At 42.7% G+C, this 26691-nt stretch overlaps 5 protein-coding genes across 6 annotated transcripts in view; 1 reads left to right on the forward strand and 4 right to left on the reverse strand.

Moving 5' to 3' along the window:
* hspg2 (heparan sulfate proteoglycan 2) overlaps positions 1–823 on the reverse strand; it is an 89267-nt gene extending 88444 nt beyond the window's left edge. Inside the window, exon 1 of the mRNA XM_078287997.1 lies at positions 486–823. Coding sequence (XP_078144123.1) covers positions 486–554 — 69 coding nt within the window. The 5' untranslated portion in view covers positions 555–823. The remainder of the gene's footprint in view (positions 1–485) is intronic.
* Positions 824–3770: 2947 nt separating this feature from the next.
* On the reverse strand, positions 3771–7421 carry casp9 (caspase 9, apoptosis-related cysteine peptidase). Its single transcript, XM_071903303.2, has 11 exons — positions 7340–7421; positions 7034–7180; positions 6630–6840; positions 6041–6124; positions 5887–5948; positions 5589–5765; positions 5377–5466; positions 5037–5184; positions 4685–4873; positions 4420–4529; positions 3771–4178 (listed from the first exon to the last, which is right to left on the reverse strand). The coding sequence occupies exons 2-11, from the start codon at positions 7163–7165 to the stop codon at positions 4056–4058; spliced, it is 1326 nt and encodes a 441-aa protein (XP_071759404.2). The 5' UTR covers positions 7166–7180; positions 7340–7421; the 3' UTR covers positions 3771–4055.
* A 271-nt stretch (positions 7422–7692) lies between these two features.
* Positions 7693–15233, forward strand: dnajc16 (DnaJ (Hsp40) homolog, subfamily C, member 16). 2 transcript variants are annotated; one of them, XM_071903307.2, is made up of 15 exons: positions 7693–7833; positions 8257–8438; positions 8583–8649; positions 8799–9123; positions 9296–9480; positions 9708–9812; positions 9919–10077; positions 10312–10442; positions 10638–10821; positions 11528–11707; positions 11823–11899; positions 12214–12294; positions 12551–12640; positions 12743–12913; positions 13484–15233. In XM_071903307.2, the coding sequence occupies exons 2-15, from the start codon at positions 8266–8268 to the stop codon at positions 13929–13931; spliced, it is 2376 nt and encodes a 791-aa protein (XP_071759408.2). In that variant the 5' UTR covers positions 7693–7833; positions 8257–8265; the 3' UTR covers positions 13932–15233. The 2 variants fall into 2 exon arrangements, with proteins under 2 accessions (XP_071759408.2, XP_071759410.2); XM_071903309.2 differs by having other exon boundaries at positions 8273–8438.
* Positions 15119–18016, reverse strand: agmat (agmatinase (putative)). The gene is made up of 7 exons (XM_071903297.2): positions 17910–18016; positions 17095–17297; positions 16725–16773; positions 16008–16203; positions 15726–15905; positions 15442–15526; positions 15119–15356 (listed from the first exon to the last, which is right to left on the reverse strand). The coding sequence occupies exons 1-7, from the start codon at positions 18005–18007 to the stop codon at positions 15283–15285; spliced, it is 885 nt and encodes a 294-aa protein (XP_071759398.2). The 5' UTR covers positions 18008–18016; the 3' UTR covers positions 15119–15282.
* A 1794-nt stretch (positions 18017–19810) lies between these two features.
* Positions 19811–25727, reverse strand: pink1 (PTEN induced kinase 1). Its single transcript, XM_071903310.2, has 8 exons — positions 25282–25727; positions 24443–24718; positions 24180–24283; positions 23882–24064; positions 23508–23671; positions 23248–23375; positions 22193–22423; positions 19811–21627 (listed from the first exon to the last, which is right to left on the reverse strand). Exons 1-8 carry the CDS (start codon positions 25636–25638, stop codon positions 21343–21345), a joined length of 1728 nt encoding a protein of 575 aa, XP_071759411.2. The 5' UTR covers positions 25639–25727; the 3' UTR covers positions 19811–21342.
* Between the last annotated feature and the right edge of the window lie 964 nt (positions 25728–26691).

Genomic DNA, 26691 nt, shown 5'->3' on the forward strand with positions numbered 1-26691 from the left:
TCATATATACTGCGGTATAACTAATGGACTGAGTAGGCAATGCCAGGTGTAGCCTCTAAATTTGAGAAAGTTTAAGGAGACTCAGACTATGAATAGCTTGTTTCTATGGACAGAATTAGACCGGCTTCACTTAACTGGAGCTTCTAGTTTGTCAGATTACTTTAAAAAGCATCTTTATAGTATACAGCAGGCTGATATGACTGTGTGGATTGGAATCTGTTCTACAGCCCACTTGCATGTGAAGAGCCCTGCACCACCAGACTACATTATTTACAGAACATAAATAGCAACATCATCACTTGCGTTTTGCCTTTAATAGGAAATAAAGGCACTGGTTTGTAACTGTTACTTGACCTTTGAAAAAAACACAGGCTTTAAAAGTATATTGTTGAGTGGATAAAACGTGTAATTCTCTCAGGAAAGTTTAAATATTTGAAGAATGACTAAAGGAGAAGTTTTAAAGTTTTATGAAAGAGTTCACTTACAGTAACCAGCTGGCATGAGAGTATCAAAGAGAGGATAAGTCCATAGATCGAAGTGATCCGAGTGCCCATTTTCCACCAACCCAGCACAGGCTGCAAATGCTGGGGAAAAGGAAAAACCAAGGTCCTTCACTCCTCCTGGCCACTGGAGTGGTGTGTTGTCTGCACCTTTTTCAGATTTCTCTTCTCTATAAAGGAACCCGGTTGCTCCTGTGCGTCCCACACCCGGCGGGACTTCATCAACAGGTAAATGCTCCTTTCGCGCTTGTTTTGGGAATGGAAATATCGCCTCGGTGTAGGCTCCACTCGCGCTCCCTTCTTTTTGCACTCCGAAACTTGGACTTGTTGTAATGCAGTCTTGCAAGTCACTGGGAAGTCCTATGCTGGGATATAGAGGAGCGCTGCCCCGAGTAAAAGGCGGAATGGAATTCAGGGAGTGCTGAAAGAAAAGACAGCTAATCCCAATGTGGGGAGTCGCCACCTAGACCAAGTTAGCCCTTACATGACCACACACTCCTCACATGTGCTGGATCCATGCGGGAAAAAAGAACTGTATTATTCCTGTAATATTCCTATAAGGACATAACGTGTGTTTGCGGTATTCAATAGTGAGTTTATAGTGACCTTATTTTACTTTATGGTATTTTAGACAGAGATAGATACACGCCAGACCCCCTTTTCATAGGATTTTGCCCTCAAGAATCCCACCTGAGAAGATATTGCTGCATATTTGACAGAATTATATGGACTATGTTAACTGCCTCTATACTGTATGTGGGGAGGTAGCAGTCGGGAGTGTGAAATCTATATGATGAAAATAGTCATCCATTCTATCATTGTGTTAACTTGAAGTGAGTGACATAATAGTGAAATTAAAGTACACGTCATTTTGCTGGGGGACCCCCTGGACCCCCTCAAGGACCCCACTTTGAGCCACTGTCCTACGGTATCACTATGATGTTCCTATAATATTCCTACAATAAAATTTGCTATAGGCACGTTTGCTGTGATATTTGTATAATATCCTTCTTCTGTATTATAGCTTTGCCCTAATTCTTTTTCATAAAGTGTAATCCATAGCCTACATACATCAGAGAGATTAAAAAACGGTTAATTATGGTCAAGTAAACAAAGGACAAATGACTAAGACAAGCACTAACCCCAAGAGATTTGCTATTTTTCTTTGAATAGGCTATAGCCTAGGCCTGGCCCATAGCCTAGTCTACTATTCATGCCCTCAAGACACACATTTTTCAAAATGCTGTATGGCATTCTTGAAACGTAGTTTCCCTCACACAAAGTTTTACTAAACACATAAATGACACTGAAATGAGCTCAGGAGGAGCTTATGATCATTGAAGATTGAGAGATTCCCTCTGTGTTAGTAGAAAAGTACAGTAGGCCTACTGTTGCAGACTTAATTAAAGTAGAGCTATCTTGCTGAATTTACCTGAGCCTTAAGTGCCCTCTATTGGAACTGGAAGGTGCATTACACCTAAGGCTATTATTACTGCCCCATGCAATGGGTACAAAGGACCAACTCAGACTGCAAGGAAAAGCAGGGACAACATTCACTGTGTTGTCTTCCTGCTCCATTAGAGATATATACTAAATACACAGAAATACATTGTAACTTTCTGCCAGGACTCAAGTCAGTAGCAGGTACTGTATGTTTGTGTCCATTCATATAATTGGTGCAAAGAGCACGTCCCTCAGAGATTTCAGAGAGCAGCTGTTCCCAATTAAAAGCTGAACCCTGAATAGAAATGGAGAGGAGTTGCTCTCATTTGCTCACCAAAAGAGGCTAAAAGGGAGATAAACAGAATAGGCTTATAAGGCCTGTGTGTATCTTAGGAATGTGACACTTGCAGAGGAATTGATTTGCAGTCTTGATTCATTTGACTTTTTGAGTGTTTTCCAGGGATAGGACATGCAAAAGCACCATACTTGAACATTGCTGTATCACATAAGCTGAGTCACCAAAAGTATAGGCCTCACTGCAGACTTTGTTCCCGTACTCCCTTGACTGTTCTTGGATACAAGAATCAGCAGAGTGATTCTTCATGAGGCTGGCTGCTCTTTGACTGTGCTGCCTTGCATACTGGGAGCATCTCACAGACCACAATGGTGTGATTAAGGAACTCCTCCCTTGCCTCATTTCAGGGGAGGACTGGAAAAATTGTGTCAAATCTGTTTAGTAAAAACTGTTCAGCACAGCCTCTCAACCTACCATTATAGGTCCCAAATCCTCTGCTTCTACATAGCAACGGAGGCCAAATCCTCTGTGACTCACAAACCCCATCTATTGGACAACCACGCCACCCTTCTACTGAAGTGTGACTAACTGTTCAACTTGCAGCTGCTGTTAGTCTCACATAACTCAGTGTTCACTGGTACAACAACACTGGTATAAGTGCATATAATGCCAACAGAATTTATGTAAACGCTAGGCACAACATAAGCAAAAACATAATACATTGTAAATTATGCACATAATTTCTCCCAGGCTTTTGGAGAGGCTTATGTTGTAACACTGCAGGTGGGTTGAAATCTATGTGGGGGTGGGGAGTTTAACACAGTGGAAAAATCACACAACAAAGTCCAGAAGTTAAGATTAGGCTATTGGAACCAATTCAGAAGCTTTAAGACACTACTGGGAGACAAGTTTAACAGGCTGGGACAGCCCTCCATAACGTCATGGTTATGTCCTCACCAGTAAGGTTGGGAGAAGTCTACAAGCACGAGCCAAATGACTCCCAGTTTTAATGCTATGCTTACAGCCTGTGGTCATTATTAGATTCAGAGGTGTGGAGGTGAAGACATCGGATGACTCGCCCCGGCATTGGCCGGCTCTGTGTATTACATTAAAGTAATTGCTGCACAGTGTGTGTTGCCAACTTAAAGTGGACTACCCAGCTGTAGAAAACAGCTGGAACAATGAGCAAAAGATCAGCCAAAGAATATGAAATGCTTCCGCTCTCAGTGGGGGTCAAAGCCCTTGGAGTTTGACACACATACATTTAAAGAGGAAGAGATAGGAGGACACAGATGTGTTTTTTTCTTTCTTTTCATTTGCCTCTCATATGCGAATCACATCTAATCAATGGAAAATGTCTCTCTCAGCCACTCACTTTCATTTCACCTTTCCTTGCCACGACCCCCATCTCCACCAAACACCTCCACAAAATCATGTTTACTTAACAACATCAGTTTATTGAAGAGATTTGAAATATCTGAGTTTGTAAAAAAAAAGCTTTGCTCAGTACAGCTACAGCTAACTAAGTTAACATAAAGAATATCAAAAACTCTAAATTGCACCACATTTACACAGGTAAACATTCTCTTTTCAAAATATGATGAAACCTATCCCTACAGCATGTTAATTTACAAAAGTTGAATACAAGACAAACAATAAAAATGCAAGACATGATGGTTTCAGTTAAAACACAACCCGTTTCAGTAGTAAATTCATACAGCATCCAAATATACTTAGACATTATCTGAAGAAATTACAGTCACGTCCCTATGGCACTAAAATAGACTAGCACTCCCTGAAAGTGAAACTCAGTATTGTCAAGCTGAACTTTGTCTCTGTGGTTGGGGTTGAAAGTACAAAAGTTTGCGCAGAAAGTTAAAGGAACCAGGCATCTGCTTGTAGAGGCCTTTGGCAGAGTTTTGGGAGACTTCATTGTTAACCTGAAAACAAGCACAATCATTAATCAGATACAACAACTAAAGGGTATGAGTGAATTAAAAAAAACGGTCAAGGAGATTCACACTAAAGGTCCCGTCTAATTTCTAGAAACAGAGGTTTGCATGTAAAAATACTGCCATCAAACACCAAATCATAACATTTAGAGAAGCGGTGAACATCATTACCTTAAAACAACAAAACCTTAACATACAGCATGTTGCCTGTAGAAAGAGAGAACCTCACCATCATCAACATTGTGACCAAGTCATCAGCAGCAGCACTTTCCTCAAGGATGCGGTCCAGCGTCTCGACATACCAGGAGCCCGCCTGGGTGTCTCTCCAGGACACGTAGCCTGTAGTTGTCACATGGTCAAACAGGCATGAGGAAGACATACTTAGCAAGTCAAGTCTATCTATAGCTCTGACTTGCATCTGAAAGATTGTGATATCAACCAAAATAGACACAGATGTATGTATGCGATGCACACACACACACACATAAACATACCGGGAAAAGTGGAGTAGGACACCAGAATGTCACTGGGTGTGGGCAGCGTGGCTCTGGCATCCGTCTCATCGGACATGCTCAGAGAGTCACTGCTGGATGACATGGGGATGGCATCTGTCTGGTCATCGGCTCCACCAATGGATGGCCGGGCCTCATCGGGGGAAACCTCAAAGCCTGTGTCTCTTTCCCCTTCAAGGGCAAAAACAACGTTCAAAACAACAGTTTCCCTATGACACCACTCTAAGGCAATGCATTTGTAACCCTTAAATGTGGGGAAGCAGGATCACACATCAGATGTTGACTTTATACGCGTTACATGGTGTTATTAGACTGTATGTTCGATGTTAGCTACCTCCTCCACAGGCCTGGATGAAGAAAAGTTTGGGTTTGCCCTGTAAGGATGGACAGTGCTGGCCGTTGAGGTAGTTTGTGATGAGCTGGACTGGGACAGCAGGTCCGTCCACACCGTGCACGGCGCCAGGGAAGCGGTTGTGGCTCACCTACAAACATGGACATGAGCATACATAAGGTCTATGAAGCAGTCTGGATAGATAGACAGTGTAATAGAAAGCCATACATGCTTCTAGAGATGGGGTGTCTCCACTAATGACATATTAACTTTTGTTGTGTATTGCTGTATTTATTCTAATTAATGTGGATTTGTCTGAGAGAAGATACAGCACATGGCTTACCTCAGTCCCATGGGACAGCATGATAACCACACAGCAGTCATATTGGGAATGGTCCTTCTTGGATATAGCTGACAGCTCATGTCTGATTTGCTGAAATGTGGAGATAATCGTTAGCTTTACAGACATGAGATCAAAGCTTTAGATGGACGTTAACTAGTTAATATGTTTAGGAGGGGGGTTTCCTAGGGAGAAGCAGAAGAAATGATCCTCACTTTGTATTTCAGGTTTGTCCTCACTTCAACAATAAAGTTGAGTGCCTTGAATCTTCTCTCCAGCTTGTCACAGTCTATGTTGGACCCTGTGCGATTGTTCAGCTCACTGTGGGGTTCAAACTCCACGTTGTTTATGATGAGGCAGTGTCCGCAGGGGCTGGCTTCCATTTTATAACTCTGAAGTGCACACAGACAAAAATAGAAGCATAAAAAGACACAATATAATTTTGTGATCCGAGATTAAACAAACCAGAACTGAAACATATCTTTCTCTTGGTGGTGTTTAGATAGTGTTTACCTGAATACTGTCTCTTCTTGTTCTCCCTGGTGGCCTTGGTCTTGTGTACTCCTTCTCAGGTGCTGTGAGAAACACATTATTACATGTTAAATATTCAGAAAAGAATCTAATTTTTACCAAAACTTTAAAAAAAAAACTTCATCACATATCTTACATGGACTTGGAGTGGTACTGGGTCTTTGTATTGGATAGACAGGGGCAACATCTTTTCCATGCTTGTCAACATCCATTGGAGAGGCTATCAAAGAAACAAACAACACATGTTTGAGCAACAAATCACAACAAACATTATGCTCATATTCCAATAAGAGAGGATAGAGTGCTTCTTTTGGGTTTTGGTGTGCGGAGGCATTTGCTGATAGTGCTCTTTGGTTTGGGGATGTTGCTTAAAGGAAAGAGAAGTTCCAAGGCATTCTTCAAGCAAAAAATTAAAAAGCCTTTGCTTGCAGTTTGGTCTGGCCACAACACATTGTAGGTGGGTTTAATATGTTTTTTTGAACTACCCACGAAATTAAGGCTTTTTAGTTTTTTGCTTTAAGAGAGCCTTGTGACTCCTTTTTCGCTCCTGAGATTGTCTTTTGGTGATTTTGGTTATTATAAATGTGTTATGTTTTTGTTTGTTTATGTTATATGTGCCACTGTGTTTTCGCCACGTTTCCTCATTGGTTTCATCGGGACTAACTTCATCTAACGTCATCAATAGCATAAATAGTCATTCATATACCATAGTAGCACACACTCACACACTGGAAGAGGCTGGACCACAGGGCGAACAACTTGGATGGGTGACGGAGGCCGGGGCTGAATTGGTGGCGCTCCATTCTGCAGGAGCTCTGCCAAACTGTGCTGCCCTGTCTCCTGAAGGCACTGCAGGAACAACAGGAAGGCCCGGCTCCCACGGGTCTCCAAGTCCCGGACTAACTGTCTGGCCTGGTCACGTCTGGTCCCAGAGCTCTGACAGGACACACAATGACAGGTTTGTAACAACTGAAACAGATGGGAAGTTAGGATCCATCACAAGACTTGCTTATTGACTGATTAACCATCACACAGTACAGCAGATGTACAAGTGGCACAAAAGAGAATCAAACCCTGACCATCAGTGCTATAGTCTACCCACCAAGCTACACAGCTATCAGTTACCTACCTTTATCTCATCAATCATGTCTTGGGTGAAAACTCCTTTTTCAAGAAGTCCATCATAGAGATTTGACGGGTCCAAGTCTCTCACAAGATTGGTCCTGTTGCGCTGAAGAATCTTCTTGTGTCTTTCCTCCATTCTGGAAATGGAGCTCTGGAAAAAACAACTTGAGTGAGAGAAACAACAACAAGGAAGCACTGCTCACCGTCATGAAAGCTCGAAAACAAATATATATATATCATTTTGAGAGTGAGTCAGTAAGCTAAAACATGCGTAATTAATTCGACTAGTTTAAGAGAACTGACAGGATACCTTATTCGTGGGGAAATACTTGTGCTTTCCTTTTCAGTTCTCTTCTCTGTGCTCGGTTGCATTCGACATTTCCTTGTTTACATCAGTGTTTGCTCTGATTGGTCGACTGGTAGAGCACAGGCAGAAAAGCCAGGGTGTGTTTGATATTATTATCAGTGTGCACCGCTTGCACGCGGCGAGCGTACAACATTGCACTCACACGGATACGGCGGCGCAGTGAACAATAAATCCAGCACACCTGTGAAGCATAAAGCGTCATGAAATACTCAAACTCCCAAGGTTCCTGTCGGCACTGGGTCGCCTCCCCCCCCCTCTCCTCTCCTCCTACTCCTACTCCGCAGCAGGTTGTCAGCTACCCTGGAGGAGCTGTAGGATGCTGCTTAACACACCCTGTGCAACCCGCCGTCTCTTCAGATCAACGTTGACAGACGACATGCTGAGGGACCATATAGTCAAATATGTGGCATAGGACCGGTTGAACGCATCTGCTCGAGGTGACTGACTGTAAATTTAGATCTGTGGCCTTGAGACGGCTAGCGAGGTGGCAAGGCAACTAATGAAAAAAATGCGTGAACGTTTTTTTTCCGAGGTTGCTGAGAAATAATCTCGCAAACCCCTCTGAAGTCGTGACATGTTAGCAATATCATGATGTTGTATTTCTGTTGCTGCATTGGCTAACATTACGTTCAGTAACAGTTAGCTACTAGCATGCTAATTTGTTATTTTTCACCATATTTACCTTGTTGTTGCATCCTTCTTGCAGGCATCTTCATAACTAACCTAATATAATCATTATTTCTAGTTCTGCTGGACAGGCTGGTTTTAGATTTACAAGCAGATAAAACTTTTGTCATTATTGTAGGACATCAGATTTAGCCCACACTGATACTGACCTTATATCTAATGATGTCCTGAAGGTAGCTATCATGGCAGGATCAAGGATGTCTCTGCCACTGGCTGTAGTGGTGGTCCTCTCAGTGCTGCTGGCAGGACCAGCCCATGCTGGGCCTGAGGCGGACCCATACAAAATCCTAGGAGTGACCAGGAGTGCAAGCCAAGCTGAGATCAAGAAGGTCTACAAGCGCCTTGCGAAAGAATGGTAACTGTTTTCACATGAAATTGCCCAGTACTTATAAACCACATCTTTAAGCCAGTAACCTAATGGCTATTGGTTAATTGAGGCCACTTCAGTAAAGAGAATGAGAGCGATGATTGAACTAATGGCCTTCATTTTCTTCTCTAGGCATCCAGACAAAAACAAAAACCCAGATGCAGAGGATATGTTCATCAAGATTACCAAATCTTATGAGGTTAGCTGTTTCCTTTGAGCTATTTTTCAAACATTACACTCAGCAGTACATTAGCAGACAGTGCAACTGATGTGTAATCCTTAGTATCAGAGTATGCATGAGAGGAAAATGTGTGCTGGCATCAATTGTGTGTTCTACCCAACCTCTAGATTTTATCCAATGAAGAGAAACGGGCCAATTATGACCGATACGGACAGACTGACGACACCCAGCCGTACGGCGGCGGCCACTACAGCCATCGCCATGACAACTTTTACTTCGACGAGTCCTTCTTCAACTTTCCATTCAATAGCAAGAACAACAGGGACTTCGCTGACAGCAAGTACACGCTGCACTTTAACCAGTATGTGAACGACGTGGTGCCTGACAGCTACAAGAGGCCGTACCTGATCAAGATCACCTCGGACTGGTGCTTCAGCTGCATCCACATCGAGCCGGTCTGGAAGGAGGTGGTGCAGGAGATGGAGACACTAGGTTTGGAAATGAAACTATGAACTACAAATCATCCTAAACTATTTAACAGGCTTGTTTTGAAATCTCATAGGGGATGTGATGTGGGGATGTGGTCTGAAATTGCATAGGGAATATGATTTAAAGGTGGATTTGTGTGTGTGTGTGTGTGTGTGTGTGTGTCCTATCTTTACAGGTGTGGGGATTGGTGTGGTGGATGTTGGCTACGAGAGACGGCTAGCCAATCACCTTGGTGCTCATCGCACCCCGTCAATACTCGGGGTCCTGAATGGCAAAGTGACATTTTTCCATTACGCTGTGGCAAAGGAGCACCTGAGGCAGTTTGTAGAGGACCTTCTTCCTCAGAGACTGGTGGAGAGGGTACACATCTTCCTCTGATACTTATAGTAATGCTAAAACACTTTGCTTATATAGCACTTTTCAGAATTGTGAAGTGCTTTACAGAAAGGAAGACAAGAGCCATGCTTTGTATGTGAAATGTAATGTAGGTTAATGTATGTCTAATGCATTTACAAGTGGATCTGCTGTGTATTATGTATTCATGATATATTGGTAATGCAGTTGGTAAAACCTTTTCCGTGTTTCAGGTCACAGACAGGAATGACCTGCAGTTCCTGAACAGCTGGCACGAGCTCAACAAGCCACACGTGCTTCTGTTCGACCAAGTGCCTGTAGTTCCTCTACTGTACAAGGTATAATAATAACTTTATTTGGGTAGGCTTTTTCCTTTTTAAGTTTTTCCGGAATGTGCCTTAGTTGCCATTGCCGACAACATTATTTATCTCTCCCTCTCCACAGCTTACAGCCTTTGCCTATAAGGACTACCTGCAGTTTGGCTATGTGGACCAAGGCCTTTCAGAGACCGCCAACCTGCTGAAACAGTTCAACATCAACACATATGCTCCCACCATGCTGGTCTTCAAAGAGAACATAGACAAGCCTGCTGACATCATACAGGTAATTCCCAGCATTGTGGAACTCTAGGACAGAAAGGCGATCCTCTTTCCTTTCCGCCGGTTTGGTTTAATTATTCAATGGTACCTGAACACTGGATTAGCTGCGTTTGTTGGATTTGCGTGTGTTTCTTTAAAGCTCCTCTCACTCTCTGTTCAGTGTGATTAGGTTATGTATCAGTCACCACACCCGTAGCATGTTTTTCTCTCATGTGAGGTATTCTGCTGTTCTCTGCAGGCCAAAGGAATGAAAAAGCAGATTATTGACGAGTTCATGTTGAACAACAAATTCCTCCTTGTGCCACGATTGGTCAATCAGAAGCTGTTTGATGAGCTCTGTCCCGTCAAACAGTTCCATCGACGCAGGAAGTAAGAGATCTAAATCTATATCTATATCTATATATGTATCGAAATATACAAAATTGACTGAACTGAATTAATGGCATGATATGTTGTCATTTTGTACTATGCACCACATTAAACTTGAGATATATATATATTTTAGGTCTTACAGTTCTATAATGAGTATTTACTAACTCGCTGTAATGCATGTCCTCCCTTCAGATACTGTGTCCTGCTGATCACAGGTGACGAAGAGACCTTTTCTTTCGGGAACCAGGCTTTCCTCTCATTTGCCTCTACCAACACCAAGGAAGTGGTGAGATTTGCCTATGTCTACCAAAGGCTACAGCAGCCACTGTGTGATATTCTCATACAGAACAAGGAGAGCGCCCCGTCGCCACCACAGGTACACACCGCTATCGCACGACTGATAACACTGCCACTGTACATACTGTACATATACTGGGACTGGAGAGTGGGCAGGACTATAGAATATTTATTATATTTTCATTTATTAAATTCAGCCACCATGTTTGCTGCTTCTATGCTAAGGCTATATGCATAATATATGTAAATGCCTTGAATATAGATGAATGCTGTTGCTGTGGTTGAGTCTGATGACTCTGTGTTAGTGCAGCTGCAGGGAATTAACTTTCAGATGATGTAAAGTGTCCAAAAAAATCAAAAATCGAATCACATCTATTTACAAAAATGTATAATGAAAAACGTTTAGGTGCAAAAGCAAAAAGAAAAATGGCAATTTGCTGAAACATTGCTCTTCTTGCCCTTTTTTTTCTTGTGTTTTTTTGTTGTCAGTCTGCCTCTTTGTACATAAAGTTGATTATTGTGGCTTGATTTTTGTCCAGTTTGTTAGCAGTGTGTGGAATAGGCGTTTGACTTATTAACTCATGCTTTGACAAAAAAGTATATTATTCAGGATTCTGTAGTACTATGATTTTAGTATCATATGCTCCTAGATATAAATTCAGGCCATATAGAAAAGTGAAAAAGGAGAACACATTTCCATTACTTTCACTTTGGGAATAAATTACAGTAGAGCTGTGTTATCAGTTACAGTACTCTGGTGTGTGTGTGTGTGTGTGTGTGTGCAGGTTGTGATCCTGGAGAGGCGTAATGCTGCGGGGAAGGTCTTGTACAAGCCAGTGACGGCGTGGAACGGCAGTGAGGAAGACAAGCAGCGTCTCCTGGAGGAGCTGGAGCGGCTCCAGAAGGACCCGTCCATCCTCAACCACGATGCAATGCTGCCCGAGCTCAACAATGAGTTTGCCTCTGTATGTTCTTGTTGTGTGAAGTATCTGACCCAGGAAGGGTTACGTTAGTTGAACCACTTAGATTCAAATGGGGCTGATTAGACAAGATACTAATTGTGATATTCTTACTTTACAGATGTTTATAATCCGATGGATCTATGCATCTTATGATTACCTCTCTGAAGTCATTGATGATATTCTGCATAATAACTGGTAGGTGTAAGCTAGTATTTATTTTCTGTAACTTCTGGCATAATTATACTGTAGAGTGGAACAGCAAAATTACATATTATTTTAGCTTCAATTAAGTTGCACCATGAAAATTGGGATGAAAATGGCCCATTATGAGTTTTTCTCAGATGTTTTCTTGCTGCTCCCTGGTGTTGAAAATCAAGCTAAAACAGTTCTTAATTAATTCAAGGAATTTGCAAGCAAGCCTGTAGTGTTCATCCACTTGTAATGTAACAACACAGTCGGAGATGTGAACATAATGAGCCTTTTTGCACATCTGTGATCTTTTTTTGCAGGCGAGAGATGATGCCTCTTCTGTCTCTAATCTTCTCTGCCTTGTTCATCTTGTTTGGAACCGTGGTCATCCAGGCCTTCAGGTGGGCTTATTTACTGAGGAAGAACCCTACATGTTTTTTTTTCGCCTCACTTGTCTAGTTAGACCACCAAAAACTGTAACCATAGCAACAGCTCCTTTTCCCGGGGTCAGTGTAAGACAAAGAGCACGATGAAAGCTAAAGACAAGCCAGAGAAAACAAGACATGGTATTAATTTCATTCTTCTGCTCCAGCGCACGGCCTCGGGGAAAACTTAAACCCAGCAGAAACAGCTTTGCTCTTTTTTTTGTGCTCTCAGTGACTCAAGTGAAGATAAGCAGACAAAACCGAAGGCAAAAGATGGAACAAAAACCGAAAATGGGTCACCGGGGACCAGCAGCACTTCAAGGCAAGCCTGCATTTATAATTCACACTTTAACGCTTTATCAGCTGTAGGATTTACTGTTCAGGCCATGTTTTTACTTCTCGGTGTTTGCTCTGTGGATCTTAGTCGGCCTCCTAAGAAGAACTTTGTGGAGGTGACGGAGCTGACGGATATCACCTACACCAGCAACCTGGTGAAGCTGAGGCCGGGACACATGAACGTAGTGCTGGTCCTCACTGACGCCTCCAAGAACATCCTCCTCAGCAAGTTCGCCAAAGAGGTCTACTCCTTCACCGGGTGAGCTCAGCTGTCACTTTAGCTCGTGTGGAACAAGCACCACTGCATGGCATACACTACTACACTTCAAGTCACACTGAAATAAAAGTGGCTTTTTTATTTTTTATTTTTGCTTTTTTAGCCTATTCACACTATCATACCATGTATCTGTTTGACAATTTATGCCAAAAAAAAAATGACAAAAAAGTGTTTTCTTGTATTTTTGTATCCTGGAAAACAGAAAAACTTTAGGGATGACTTCATTGTGTATCAGGAGGAACATAACCAATTAAACCATCACAGATTTTTTTAACAATCCCGCCCCTCCGCCCTTCCCATGAAACAAAACTGCCTTTCTCTCCCTAACTGATATGCCACTGGTTTACACTTTTGAATGATCCCTCCCTGCATTATGTCCCACCTCAATATCCTGTACATCACATTAACAGAGCAAGATGCTCCCAAAAGGCAGTTTCATTGTGACTTTAAGAAAACAAGGGATGCTTATGGATTCCAAAACAGTGAGTGTACCAAACTATCATGTTCTTAGATACTGGATCACATTCATTCTTTTGACGTTCTGTCTCCCAGGAGCCTGACGCTGCACTTCTCCTTCCTGAACATCGACAAGCACGGCGAGTGGATGAACACGCTGCTGGAGTACGCGCAGGACGCCATGCAGATCGACGCGGACGAGGACGACGGCAGCAACCACAAGATGGACTACACCGGCTACGTGCTGGCGCTCAACGGCCACAAAAAGTACCTTTGTCTCTTTAAGCCCGTCTACACCGGCGAAGACCTGGACAGCAAGTCCTCCGAGGACGAAGGGGCCACATCGGGGTGCAGGTCGAGGTCCAGTTCCCGCGACGAGCACCCGCCGCGCCGATCCAACCGATCTCGCTCCATATCCACCCTGCAGATCCACCACAAACTGGACCGCCTGGGGCTGTGGATGGAAAGGCTGATGGAAGGCACTTTGCCTCGCTACTACCTCCCTGCCTGGCCAGGACTGGACAAGATCACAGCCAGCAAATAGGACGATTCGTGTGCTGCCACGCTGAAACGGTTCGCCTCATGTTCTGCTGAGGTTAGGCTAGAGCTGCCTTTTTCTTTTTGCACTCGAGATATTTGTTACAGACGTGCTTGAAAGCTGGGTCAATATTACATGGTGGGCTTCGGTGCAACTACTGTGGGACGATTCCCTTAGCGTACTCCTCTCACCGCATGCTGTTCATTTTCAGCCGTTGTTCTTCATATTTTATTCAGACAAATGCTGCTGCTACAGCCTTTAGAACAGAAAACAAAAATCACTGTGGCCATCCTGTAGTCTCCTGCCTTCATCGCCATCAGTCACATTCACACACTGATGTCGGCAGGATATTCTTGTATCTACCTTAGTCTTGATTGATGAATACTGTGAATAGAGATGCATGTCTCCAGCACTAGCTTTCTTTGCCTTTTTTTTTTTTTTTTTATAAGTCTGAACCCATTTTTCTTTCATTAGGAAACCACTTCCCGAATGCTGACTTTACATGCTTGTGCAATATAGCCTACTGCTGTAATGACGACGCCTTTTACCCTTGACCTCAAGGGGTTTATGTTCTTCCTTGCTCATGAAAAAGGAAAAAAAAAAAAGTATATAGAAATTATATGTTTTGTTACATGGGAACTGTGGGGGTTGTGGTTTAAAGTATACTTCACTACAAACAAGAACTCTATAGCAGCCTTGGTCTATTTAACAACCTCACTTAGCCGGTAGCTTTATGTAGCAAACAAGCAATGATGTGGGCTGTTTCTCTGGAGCAGGCCGTCCATTTCATGTTCTGAATGTTTTCCGAATGGCTACGATTGACTGATATGTAGAACAATGCTGTCTTATTGTTAGATCATTTATTCAAAACGATGGGATTCAAGTAAAACGTAGTGTGCTTGGTTCATAAATGTATTAGTTTGTTTTGTCAACATGAGCTGTAATATTGTCATTAATATTATTTTGTCAATACTGTGAAATGTAAATACTGTACATAGTCACGTTATCTATAGGACCTGTATTTTAAAAAGATTCTGTAATTTGAAAGATGAGTTACTGTTTTACATGGATTTATCATAATGCTGTGGTTATGGTTTGTGGTTTTCATTTCTTTTACAAGTTTACTGTAAAAGAAAAGATGTCTGCTACTGGCAGATGTTTCAGTGGGTCTCCAATAGTGCATATATCCTCTTGCTGGTTGTAATAAAATGCTTTATGTTTAATAATTAACATATGAAATTGTAATTGTACAGAATTTATCCTCTACTCACAGAGCTTATCAACAAAAACATAGGCAGATCATTTAGAATTCAGGTATTTTTGTATTCAGTGTCAACATGTTCTGTGTCTCTACAGATCAGCAATATTTAGTTTTTGGGAGGACGCACATCATTTCAAAAAGCAGGTTGGCACCAGTCAGTGCTGTGTTTCCTGTTGAGAGAAAAAAGAAAAATTGTATAAATAATTATTATTAAAAAAGTATCGTATTTGACAGGAAACACAATGTGCCAAGTACCTGTAGTGTCATAGGGTGGAGAAACCTCCACTAGATCACATCCAACAAGGTTTAGGCCGCGGCAGCCCCGGATGATCTCCACTCCCTAGACCCAATCAAAATAACAATAATGCAATAATATTCATACTGCTGAATTCTGTAAACCAAGACGTGCATCTTCGTGGAATATGCAAAGTAACTCTTCTAATTCCTTACACTCCCAACATGATATGCAATGATCTGGTCCTGTAAAATCTTTCAAAAAGATAGTTTGTAAGATTGAAGTCAGGTACACCAAGCCTTACCTGTATGGGTGTAAGCCCTGCTATCTCCGGCGTGCCTGTTCCTGGGGCGAAGCCTGGGTCCAGAGCATCGATGTCAAAGCTGAGGTAGACTGGCCCGCTGCCCATCTGAGTCCTGACCTCGGCCATCAGAGGGGCGAGGGATTTGAACCAACACTCTTCCACTTGGACCACACGGAAACCCTGCGCCACATAAAAAAAAATATGGGACACTTGTTCAAAGCCAGTCATTCTTTTGGTTTAATCCGTACTCTCGTTTTGGGACAAAAGCTTCCGGGACAGTACCTGGGCCCGGTTCCACTCATAGGAGTCTGCGGAGTAGCCCGTGCCACGCAGGCCGATCTGGACGACCCTCTTGCAGTCCAGCAGCCCCTCCTCCACACAGCGTCTGAAAGGAGTCCCGTGGCTGATCTTCTCCCCCAGGACCACATCGCTAGTGTCAGCATGGGCATCCACATGGACCAGACCCACTGGGCCATGTCTGATGAATCAATACAAAATAGGTCAAGTGAGACATTAGAATACAGCAGGCTATATCACATGACATGATGAAGAGGTGGCGTTCTCTGATTTGGATTTGGTCCAAGCAATGTCCTAGATTATGTGTTTTATGCTGGTAGGCATGTGGCAATTTATCTGCAAACAATGTGTAGTCATACAAAAAAGTCACATTATTTATCATGGAGCAGAAAAATACTCTTAATATGAGTAATACTGGGTAACAAAATTCACCATAAAGTATCACAATTTGATTTTCCTTTTTCTGTTCAAGCCCCTCAGAAACAAGGGAAAAGCCTAACCTAAACTTGTCCAGGCATTGGAAACTTCATTTTCAACTCCATTTTCATTTCTGATGATATGGATATGGAAAGTATATTAAACTATATTACATTAAATGGTGAAACGCGCATATTGTTTCACCCCAACAGGCATGTAATCTTATTTGTCTTTGACTAGCTCCATGTGTGGGAAAGCAGAACCTTAGTAGCGAAGTGTACTTACTTCTCAGCAACAGCTTGAAGGATTGGGTATGCAATTGTGTGATCGCCACCTGCAGACACCAAGCAGTCCTGAGTATGTGACCTTCGATCTACTGTGCAGTGCCTTTTATGAGGCTATTTGAATGGCTAATAACTGCCCTAACCTTTAATGTTATAAAAACAATACTGAGCTATCCTGATCATCCCCACCCTGTCTAGAAAACACTTGCACTGCAGCTGTCGGAATCATTCATTCGTCGGCATTAGGTCCAGAGACTGAACACTGTATCCTGTGCATTTAATGTGTGATTATAATTAAAAGTAGTTGCTCTTGTTTATCACCACCATTCAACTACCATAGAAGCTCTTCCCCCCTCTCTAGTCATTCTCACCCATAGTCAGAGGGATGCAGCCGGTGGCCAAGATCTTGCGGTAGGCCTCCCTGATCCGTTTGCAGGTGTCCTTCAGGTCGTACATGTTGACGTTGACGTCCCCAATATCAGCCACCATGAGGGACTCGTAAGGTGCCGCCCTGGTGCCGCCATTGTAAGACCTCAACAGGGCGGACTCCGCTCTGATCTGCCGGGGGCCAAACCTGTGTGTGGTGGAAGAAGGGAGTATATCATCCTGGTGCATTGCTGCAGTGGTTAGAGAGTGAACTTGTGAGGCATATATGTTTATTGTGGGCCATTCTAACAATCCCACTGACTATATAGGCCTATTGCTTATAGATATGTAACATGTTGCCATATTGCATGGCTGGGCTCTATGCACTTTCAATTTAATCAGTTTAGGAAAAATGTGTTCTTCAAAACTCACAACTTTTGAGAAGAGAATGATGACCTATCCAACAATTTAAGAAATAACTGAGAATGAATGCTCTATCATTACAAACTAGATTGCAATTTGAATTTATATTTTGAATTGACTACACCCTTGCAAAAAATAAAACACAGAGATCCTATGGTACATTTTAGAAGGAAAGTCTACTATACAAATATGACAATAAAATTGTAAGTCCTATATATAACTGATAACTAACGAGATAAAATACCAGAAAGTGTCATTGTAATCTCACTACTGAGTGCCACAGATAGTACATTACTCCTGACACAGAGTGCAGTGCAGACATGATTTCAAAATTGAGAGCAATGACCAGCAATAGGCCTGCAACTGCATCACAGCAGAGTTCAGAGGAATACACCACCTTGCTCCGGGTCGGTTGGAGGTTCCAGTGTCAATTGGGACTCCAATAAACGCAGCATCAAGTCCATCCGCTGTCTCTTGGTAAGGTAATTTTGCCATGGTGGGAATTCCTGACACCCTTGCAACAAATTCAGCGCTGGGCGGTACATTGTATCGCTTCCCAGAGCACTTTCTGTTGGGGTTTATGCATGTGCCTCGTCTGTCAAAGTCGCTGCATAAAGTTTGCCTGGACCATAGAGCGAAGATCTCTGCAGTTCTCCCGCAATATGACCGCGCAGCTCCCGGAATAACATTGCGACTTATAGTCAGGTTTCTCCAAACTGACAGCATACTAGTTAGTTCTGTTATGACTGTAACATGAACTTGTGACACGAATTTACGGCATGGACTTCAGCTGAAACTCAAAACAGATTGATGCTGCCTTCACTGTCTCCTCGGAAGCTCGCAGTGCTGGCTTCACAGGTCGTAAATAATAAGGGATAATATCAACAACAAAATAGTTTTTTTGTGGCTGTTGGTTTATTGTGGAATTCAAGCGGCCTATACTTTGTGTTGTAGTGGCAGCAAGAAAATTAGAAAATGTACGTAATTAGGGACGTAATTGATGCCAAAAGTTGTCTTATGCACCACTTTTACCATCAATTGTTGACATGGCTGCCATGCTAACTGCGCCATAAAGGACACATCTCATCAACTGGGGTATGACAGAAAATGACCAATTTACCAGAATTACTATTTTGTTGGGTCCTGCATGAGTAGACATCGGAATTCTGTCATTTTCGGGAGCACTTGAAGGCAGCACGGTTCCACATATCACTTTTCAGGTGGGAGGGGGGTGGCCGGTGGGGAGCAAAAGGGGAACTTGTCCCCATGGGCGGAAATTACGGGGGGTTGAATCTCGTGTGTCAACGTGTTGGTACGGAGCCGCGTCTCCTAATGCATGTGTGTGTATGGAGGCAGGAGGTTTATCCACAATTAAAATCCTCATAACTCACTGAATTTTCGACCGATTTTCAAGCGGTTTGGTTTGTTACAAATGCCAGACATGTATTTATGATACAGGATACTTGGTTAAAGTAAAATGCGGGTTTTCATACCAAAATTATCTTTTGTAGATGGTAACAGTAATATTTCTATAATATAATAGGCTATTTAAGATTAACTTACCCTACGTAATTAGGTTTTAAGTATATTCTTTTTTTCTTACTGCATGTAAAATGGCTGCCACTATGTAATCTTGTTTATCATTTTGGAAATAAATGAAGACTTAATTCTTAAAAAAGACCCTGAAGGAAGTTTCTGGCAGGCTTCATAGCGTTCTGGACTTTTACACATTGACAGCAAAACATTAGAGATCTGCTTTTTCGGGAAAACTAAATCTAATTAGGCATATATTAGCTTTAGTTAATGGGTGTTGCTTCTCACCTACTACTGTAAATAACCTGCATACTGTGTGTGTGTGTGTGTGTGTGTGTGTGTGTGTGTGTGTGTGTGTCTATTTGTCAGCCAGCCAGGTCAGTTAAAATGGCAGAGAAAAGAAAAACAGACATCCGATCATTTTTCAGTGCACCGAAACGCCAAGTAGAAAGACCCCAGTAATATCAAAGGCAATTTGATAAAATCTTCATAAGAAAGGAATGAAGTGCTTATGGAAATGTTTCATAATGGACCTCTATATACATTTAATACAACAGTACTTTTGTCGGCACCTTTGGTGTCCCCTTCAGGAATTGCTCTTGAGAAATTTTTCTGTTTATTGTCCCCCCCAACAGTGAAATGAAATATCCGCCCTTGCTTGTCCCACCCCTTTATGAGACCCAACCTTACTGACTTAAATTTTAACTACATTCATACTTCTTTTTTATCAAACACTTCTTATCACAACAATATTTTTTTTTCCCACAGGTAATCTTTTATTTGTAAACACAGCAGTAAAAACACTCCTCATATGCAAAATATTCCTCACCATCTTTAGTATTAAAACAAGGTACACACTCTGTATCGCATATTGTTAACCATTCTGAGAATTAACTAATATTTAATGAAGCATGAAATTGTTTTTATAACAGATGATAGAGATCTAGTGTCAGAGAGTATGCATGGCTAAAAGTCAAAATATTCTGAACATAAACAGTGAACGACTACCTCAGTCACAGTCTTCCCTCATTGATGTTACCTAAAAATGAATTTTCCCAGTTAGAATAGAATAATAACAGAGAGGTACAGATGAGATGGGAATAAACAAACACTAGTAAGCCATAAGGATGGCACTGAGCAAGTGCAAATTTGAAATAAAGTGCAAACCATTCCAAGAAAAACAAAACAAAATCCCTTAAGGTCTGTCAATACTCTGCATGATCCATGCTGTTCCTTCCTCCTGATCCATGTGATTATATAGTGACATGCATATATATATATATATATATAGTCTTTGTTGCATCTGCATTACGCTGTGCAGAACATGTGTGTAACTGATCGTTTGGTTCACCCCCTTTAAGTAGACAACCACTAGCAGCTCATTATGTCTGTGCATTGTCTGAGGGGCAGTTATCTGTTGATGGACCTTCTTACTGTCTACAAAGACTATCTCTGTGACCTGTGAATATGCACAACCCCTATGTGGCCCTACACAGTAGGGTCAGACCAATATATTGGTTTACCTCAATCCAAATCGTATCGGCCTTCAAAAATCCATATCGTCTAAGCCTCCTACACACAGACCTGTTTTGGTAAGTGAAGCACAAAGGGAAAAATCAACTTTAAAAGTGTGAGGTCTTGTCTAGCCATACCTTAGAAAGTGCATCAATGTTCAAAAGCTTTAAAAAGGAAAACTTCACCCCAAAATGCTTCAACCTGTTAAAAAACATCTATTGGTTTTGGTGTCAGACCCTCAGAATCAAGACTCACTGTTTTGCACCAACAGTCCTCAATCATACAGGGAGAAATCCATTGCAGAAGAGGCAGAGATACCAATTTCTACACCAACAGTAGCCTCAATAGACCAGAATCCAAAGCAGCCACAAGACGTGCTGTGTTTGAGTAAGGGCTGTGACTCTCACTTTTTCTCAACTAGAAAAACTCTCTTGCAGATGCTATCGCCATCTCTACACATACTGAATGCCACAAATCCAGGAACTGGTCAAAACACATTCTGGAAAATGTTGGAAATCACTAACTGAAGTAGACGTCTGCAATCACAGATTGATTGATATTTGATGATTGATATATATAACATGAAGTTATAAGTATCTGAGAGTGGAATTTTCCTTTAACATATTTTGCTCACCTATATAGTCATTAGATGGAAAGGGTCAGACTATAGCTATTACAAATCTAGTGGTTTTATTGAATAAGATAAGGATTTTAAACTCTAGGCCCCCCATCTATCTACAACAAGGGCTCTGAGGTCATCCTTTGAGAGGATGAGAGTGGATCTATGCAGACAGGATGCAGGCCTGACGCTGCTCTCGCCCATACAGGAGGAAGCCTACAGCGGTGCGCAGGTCCTCCAGGTCCAGGTTCGCCAGGAAGCACCTCTGAAGCTCCGCCTCCACGTTGCTCCCACTGGGCCCGCTGCAGCCCTTCAGCAGGACCACGGCGGACTGACACAGCAGCCAATCAGCTAGCTCCCTCATGCCGGCGCTGTCCTGATTGGCCAGGGCTCTCCGTCCCCACAGGCTGAGATGCAGCATGTTAGCAGCCACACGGGCGCTGGGACGCTGCAGAGACACAACGATATTGTGAGTGTTGTGGTATCAAAGATTTTATTTGGCTTTACTGTCATTTAACCAGACAGGTTGATTAAGAGCACATGTGTTTATAATGCAGGCCAGGCAAGAGTATCCAGTGTGTATCCTCTAATTGCTATATAGACAAAAGGAACTGCACAGAAAGGAGCATGATTGCTCAATGAATCAAAAATGCACTTATTTCTATCCATCAGGGTGTCTGGAAGATTCATCAAGTTAAATTTAACAACATTTTCATGCCAGTTAGAATGATCAATTTTAAAATAAATGTGAAAATGAAGACCCTGTAGACCATATAGTTCTGCAGGAGTGGGCTAACTTCTCACCAGAAAAACAGCACACCAAGAAACCACAACATTTTTAAGCCCTCCAAAATTGAATTTTAGGCTTAAAATTCTATGTTTAACTGCATTCAAAACTTTTTCAAGGTGTTGAATTTAGATAACATGATTTAAGTCATTTTAAGACTTAAATCAGGACCTGCAGACACCCTGTCCAACCACATCCACCATGATAGAGCCTGCTCCTGCTGCACCTTGTTTGGGTTCCTCCTCAGGAGTAATCGGATCACCAGCTGCACGTCAGCTGGAACGCCGGAAGGCGGAGGAGGAAGCTGCTTCTCCTGATAACTCCTGCTCTCCAGCCCCACCGCTCGATCGAATGGGTTCCGCTGTCCGAATATCTCATAGGCGATGGCACCCACAGCCCAGGCGTCTGCCTTGCTATAATCAATGACCACACCACATCCTGGAACCGCAGTGGCCACCTTCGGATAGACAATTCATCAGAAATGGTGGAGCTTTACTGTAGCGTTATAAAGGGAGACAATATTTCAGTTCATTTTCAGTAGCTTTCCTTACTCGGTACTCCTTTCCTTTCCGTACATTTTAATAACCCGTTGGATTTTTTAAAATAAATGTAAAAAAAAGAACGGACATATTAAATCGTATGTGTTTCTCCATAAGTGTCCAAGCACTTTGACTTGAAACCATGGTAGGTGTGTCAAACTTCACTGTGTGTGTGTGTGTGTGTGTGTGTGTGTGTGTGTGTGTGTGTGTGTGTGTCGTTCCCACACAGTCATTGTAAACAGGAAGTTTAGGCCAAACCATTTCATTGATTAAAGACAATTCCCATAAAGCATGGCCACCTTTGTAACTCTAATTTGTTCCTCTGCTAACTCTAGTGGTAACCATGAAGGTAGTTAGAAATCTTTCCGGCTTTCTCTTGTTTTTTTTATTCTTATGCACACTAGCTTGAAGAAAACTTTTTAGAAAGTACAAATGCATTGGTAGCCTATATCTTTGAGGCCGGCTTTAACTGTGATTATGGGTGATTCAATGCTGCCAACTTTGCTGCACCTCATAGCTAAGTGTGCTATCATTATACACAAAATCATAAAGAATACCCTCTTGAATAGTATTGCCATAAGTTCAGTACTTCCCAAGGATATGTGGTGGCTCAGACATAAGTTACACAAACGATGTATATACGCACATATACAAGTATATGCGTGTGTATGTATGTGTGATCCCAGAGGCCAAAACACACACTCTCCGTGTACCATAACAATAAAGAGCTGCTTATTCCTACCTCAGGTGCCATTAGGTAGGCATTCCCTCCTCTGTTGACCCACACGCTGTTGAAGGGCAGCTGTAGAGTAGAGTCGCTCTGGGACAGGCAGCAGCCAAAGTCAGTGATCACTAAACGAGGGCAACCACCTGGAAAATGTGGAAATCGATAAAAGATTTAACACAGAATTGATGGAACCATATCTCAAAGTAATGTAATAATCCTTTCTGTTTGCTTGTTTGTTTAGGCTGTTCTTTCATTGACTGAACACACTCTCTGACCTGAGTCGAACTCCAACAGCACGTTGTCCGGCTTGAGATCCCTGTGAGCGACGCCCTGTCTGCACAGATGGTCCACCCCCTCCAGCAGCTGCAGCAGCATCAGGGAGCCCTGCCTTCGGCCTGGCGCCGACACCTCCAGGTACTGACGCAGCGTGCAGGGATAGCTACGGCACAGAGGACAGGCCACTAGTGCTACATCTATAAACAGGGCCAGTGACTGAGAATGACCTGCGAGAAGCACTTTAAAAACTGACCCGAATGCCTTTAGTTTTGACACACCCCACATAAGCAGAAGTTGGATATATTTATTAAAGCAATTTGATTGACATCCTGAATGAGATGTGACCAAGAGGGCGAATGATGGCAGTTCTTACTTCTTCATGACCAGGAACAGGGTGCGGTTGTTGCCCAGACCGGCGGGGTTAAGCCTGGCTGGCAGTACATCTGGATACTCTTCCTGGGCACCGGGCAGCAATGGGACGTCCGCTGTGAAAGCTCGGTACACTCTGATCACATTAGGGTGTGCTGACACTCTCTTGGGCAGGACTCCAAAATGTCTGCATGAAGAGAGGTCACAGCTATTCATGTCACTCTGTCCAGCACTCCAGAACTAAACACTGAAAATAGGCCTTTATCCCCTCACGATTAAACACATATGTATATTTAACTTACCCATCCAGAGTAATTTGCTCTTTTTCCTGCTTTAAGGCGAGTGGCCCAGCAGGCACCAGCTCCTGCGACATGGATCTCAGTATGGCCTCGCTTGATGACCCTGTCTGCAAATGAACACAGGGTCAAAGGCATCTAACAGTAATATCTTCACTACTTATGAGTGCCTGCCAGACATCTATTTTCCCAGATTGGCTAAAATAGCGGGGACATCCTTGGGAACCAAATCTTTGTGGAGGAATATCGAAATATTACAGAATACGCACCCCAAAGTTCCACATCATCTTGACAGCCAGAGGGAAGTTTCTTAGAGAGCAGCATCTCACAGAACAAGCCGTCTCCCCTTCGTCTTCATCTTCCCTCAGTTCCACCACGGAGCACTTGTTGTCGTTCTCTTTGGGTCGGGCAAACGGAGCTGCAGCCTCATACACAGCTGCATTGGAACCTTTCCCAATCTGTTTCCCAATAACATAATCCTCCAGCTTGTATCCAGAGGTGAATGGCTTGAGCGGGCTCTGGAACTTTTTCTTCCTGAATACAGCCTGCGGGTGGAGAGTAATCTGGTTTGTTCTACATTATGAAAAGTGGATGTAGCTGCATCAAGTCAAATTGGCCCCAAAACTGACAGGTCTCACTATATTTTTAAATGCATAATCATACTCTGTGATAGCCAAACCAGAATGAATAGAAAGAGGCCGTATTGGCAGGAAGAAAATGCACTAGGAGAATAGTGAAGAGCAGGTGGGTGGCAGTGGCCTAGACTGTCCTTCAACCGGACGACCCGGGTTCAAGCCCTGTATCGGCATGCATCTCACCTGCTGAAGTGCCTTTGAGCAAGTCAGTGAATCCCTACCAGTGCTGATCTGTAGCTGAACCTGCGCACTAACCTCCCTGAAGGAGGCAAGTGAGCAGTGAATTTCCTCATAGAGATCAATAAAAAAAACCCATTATTGTTACTATTAGTCTCAGCAATATTCTTTTAAATGCACCTTACCTACACAATTATCAAACTACAGCCACTGCCGTTCACCAGAAATGCGCCTGGCTGGCAGTAAATGGACAATCAGACTACATCTCTTTCTCTCCCATTGCTGATTTCCCATACCTGGATCTCCTGGCATGTCGCTGCACTGCTCCTGTCATCCTCAAGCTGTTGTTCGATTAGTCCCACACCGAGACCAAAAGCCAAAAACACTGCCCTGTTTCGTGGAGACCCGGACCCAAACCTCCTACTGAAACCGGCGGACTGTAGCTGAGCAGCGAAGCCCCTCAGAGAGGTGCGAAAATACCGGTACCGAGACGGCAGGAAAGCCTGAGGCTGAACGGTGCGGCCCGGTTGGCCGACACGGAGACGGTCAGCTCGGAGCTTTGCTGCGACTCGGCCGACCGGTTTGAGGAGACCCAGCTGAAAGACCGAGCGCCCCAACTCAAGCCCCCGGCTAATGGCGTGTTTTACAGACATGTTTTACCCGTAAACGGTAAACTTTGTGCTGTATTTGGTACCCGTTTCTCCAACTGTCAGTCAACCCTCGACCATCTCAGCAAGGACAACCTATTATGTAAACAAAGCAGCAGCCGCTACTGAGCATGCGTGGGATGTCAGGTGACCTTTCTTGACCTGATTTTGAATTAAAGGTATAGTACAAAATATTTTGCTAATGAGGTAGAAATACTGAGGAGGCAGAAATTAGGAACAAGGACACGGTTTGTAGATAGTTTAGCGTTAATTGACACTAAATAATGAATTAAAAAAAACATACAGGATTACAGTTAAGCACTTAACCAACAAAACTGTTTTCGCTCTCGGACAGGGCTTCCAAAACAATTCCTTCTTGTCAAGGTCCTATATAGATTCACATTCACATTAGGATAGGATTAGGATGGCATTTCTAATAAAGCAGAAATGCCAAAAAAAAAAATGTTTAAAAAGGAATTTACCCAGAAATGCTAGGGTGTTCTGGAGCATATTCCCCTGGGGAGACATTTTTGAAAATCTGCTTTCATATAATATGAAATTGGACAACTCTGAAGTGTCAAATAGGACCCTAATAAAGTAGTTTCTTTGTTTAGCAAGATAGTTTACTGTTCCATTTTCCAGAAACTAAGAAAAAATAGCTAGTGTTGGTATTCAGTAATTGAAATTTCCACCTTCATGCAGTTGCACTGTTCTATCAATAGGAGTCAATGCTCAGCTCTTTTTGCCCTTAAGAATTACAGGTGAAACTACACTTGGCTGCTTAAAAAAAGATAACGCCCATATTCAGACCAAAAGTAATCATATCAATTAACGGTGTAAAATATTAGATGAGTGAAATAGGTGTAGGCTTAGGTTTGAAACCATGGTTCCATACCAACCCTAATAGTTGTCTCTGAATGTAGTTTGGCATCAGAAGGAGCTTTCATCAGAAGGTGCTTTCATCAGAAGGTGCTTGACATTTTATTGGATAAGAGAAGGGGGCACGCGTCTTATGATTTTAAAGAGAGGATGAAAACATTCATGTGGCCTTAAATGCTC

The sequence above is a fragment of the Centroberyx gerrardi genome, chromosome 14 (assembly GCF_048128805.1).
Source record: "Centroberyx gerrardi isolate f3 chromosome 14, fCenGer3.hap1.cur.20231027, whole genome shotgun sequence".
NCBI classification, from domain to species: domain Eukaryota; kingdom Metazoa; phylum Chordata; class Actinopteri; order Beryciformes; family Berycidae; genus Centroberyx; species Centroberyx gerrardi.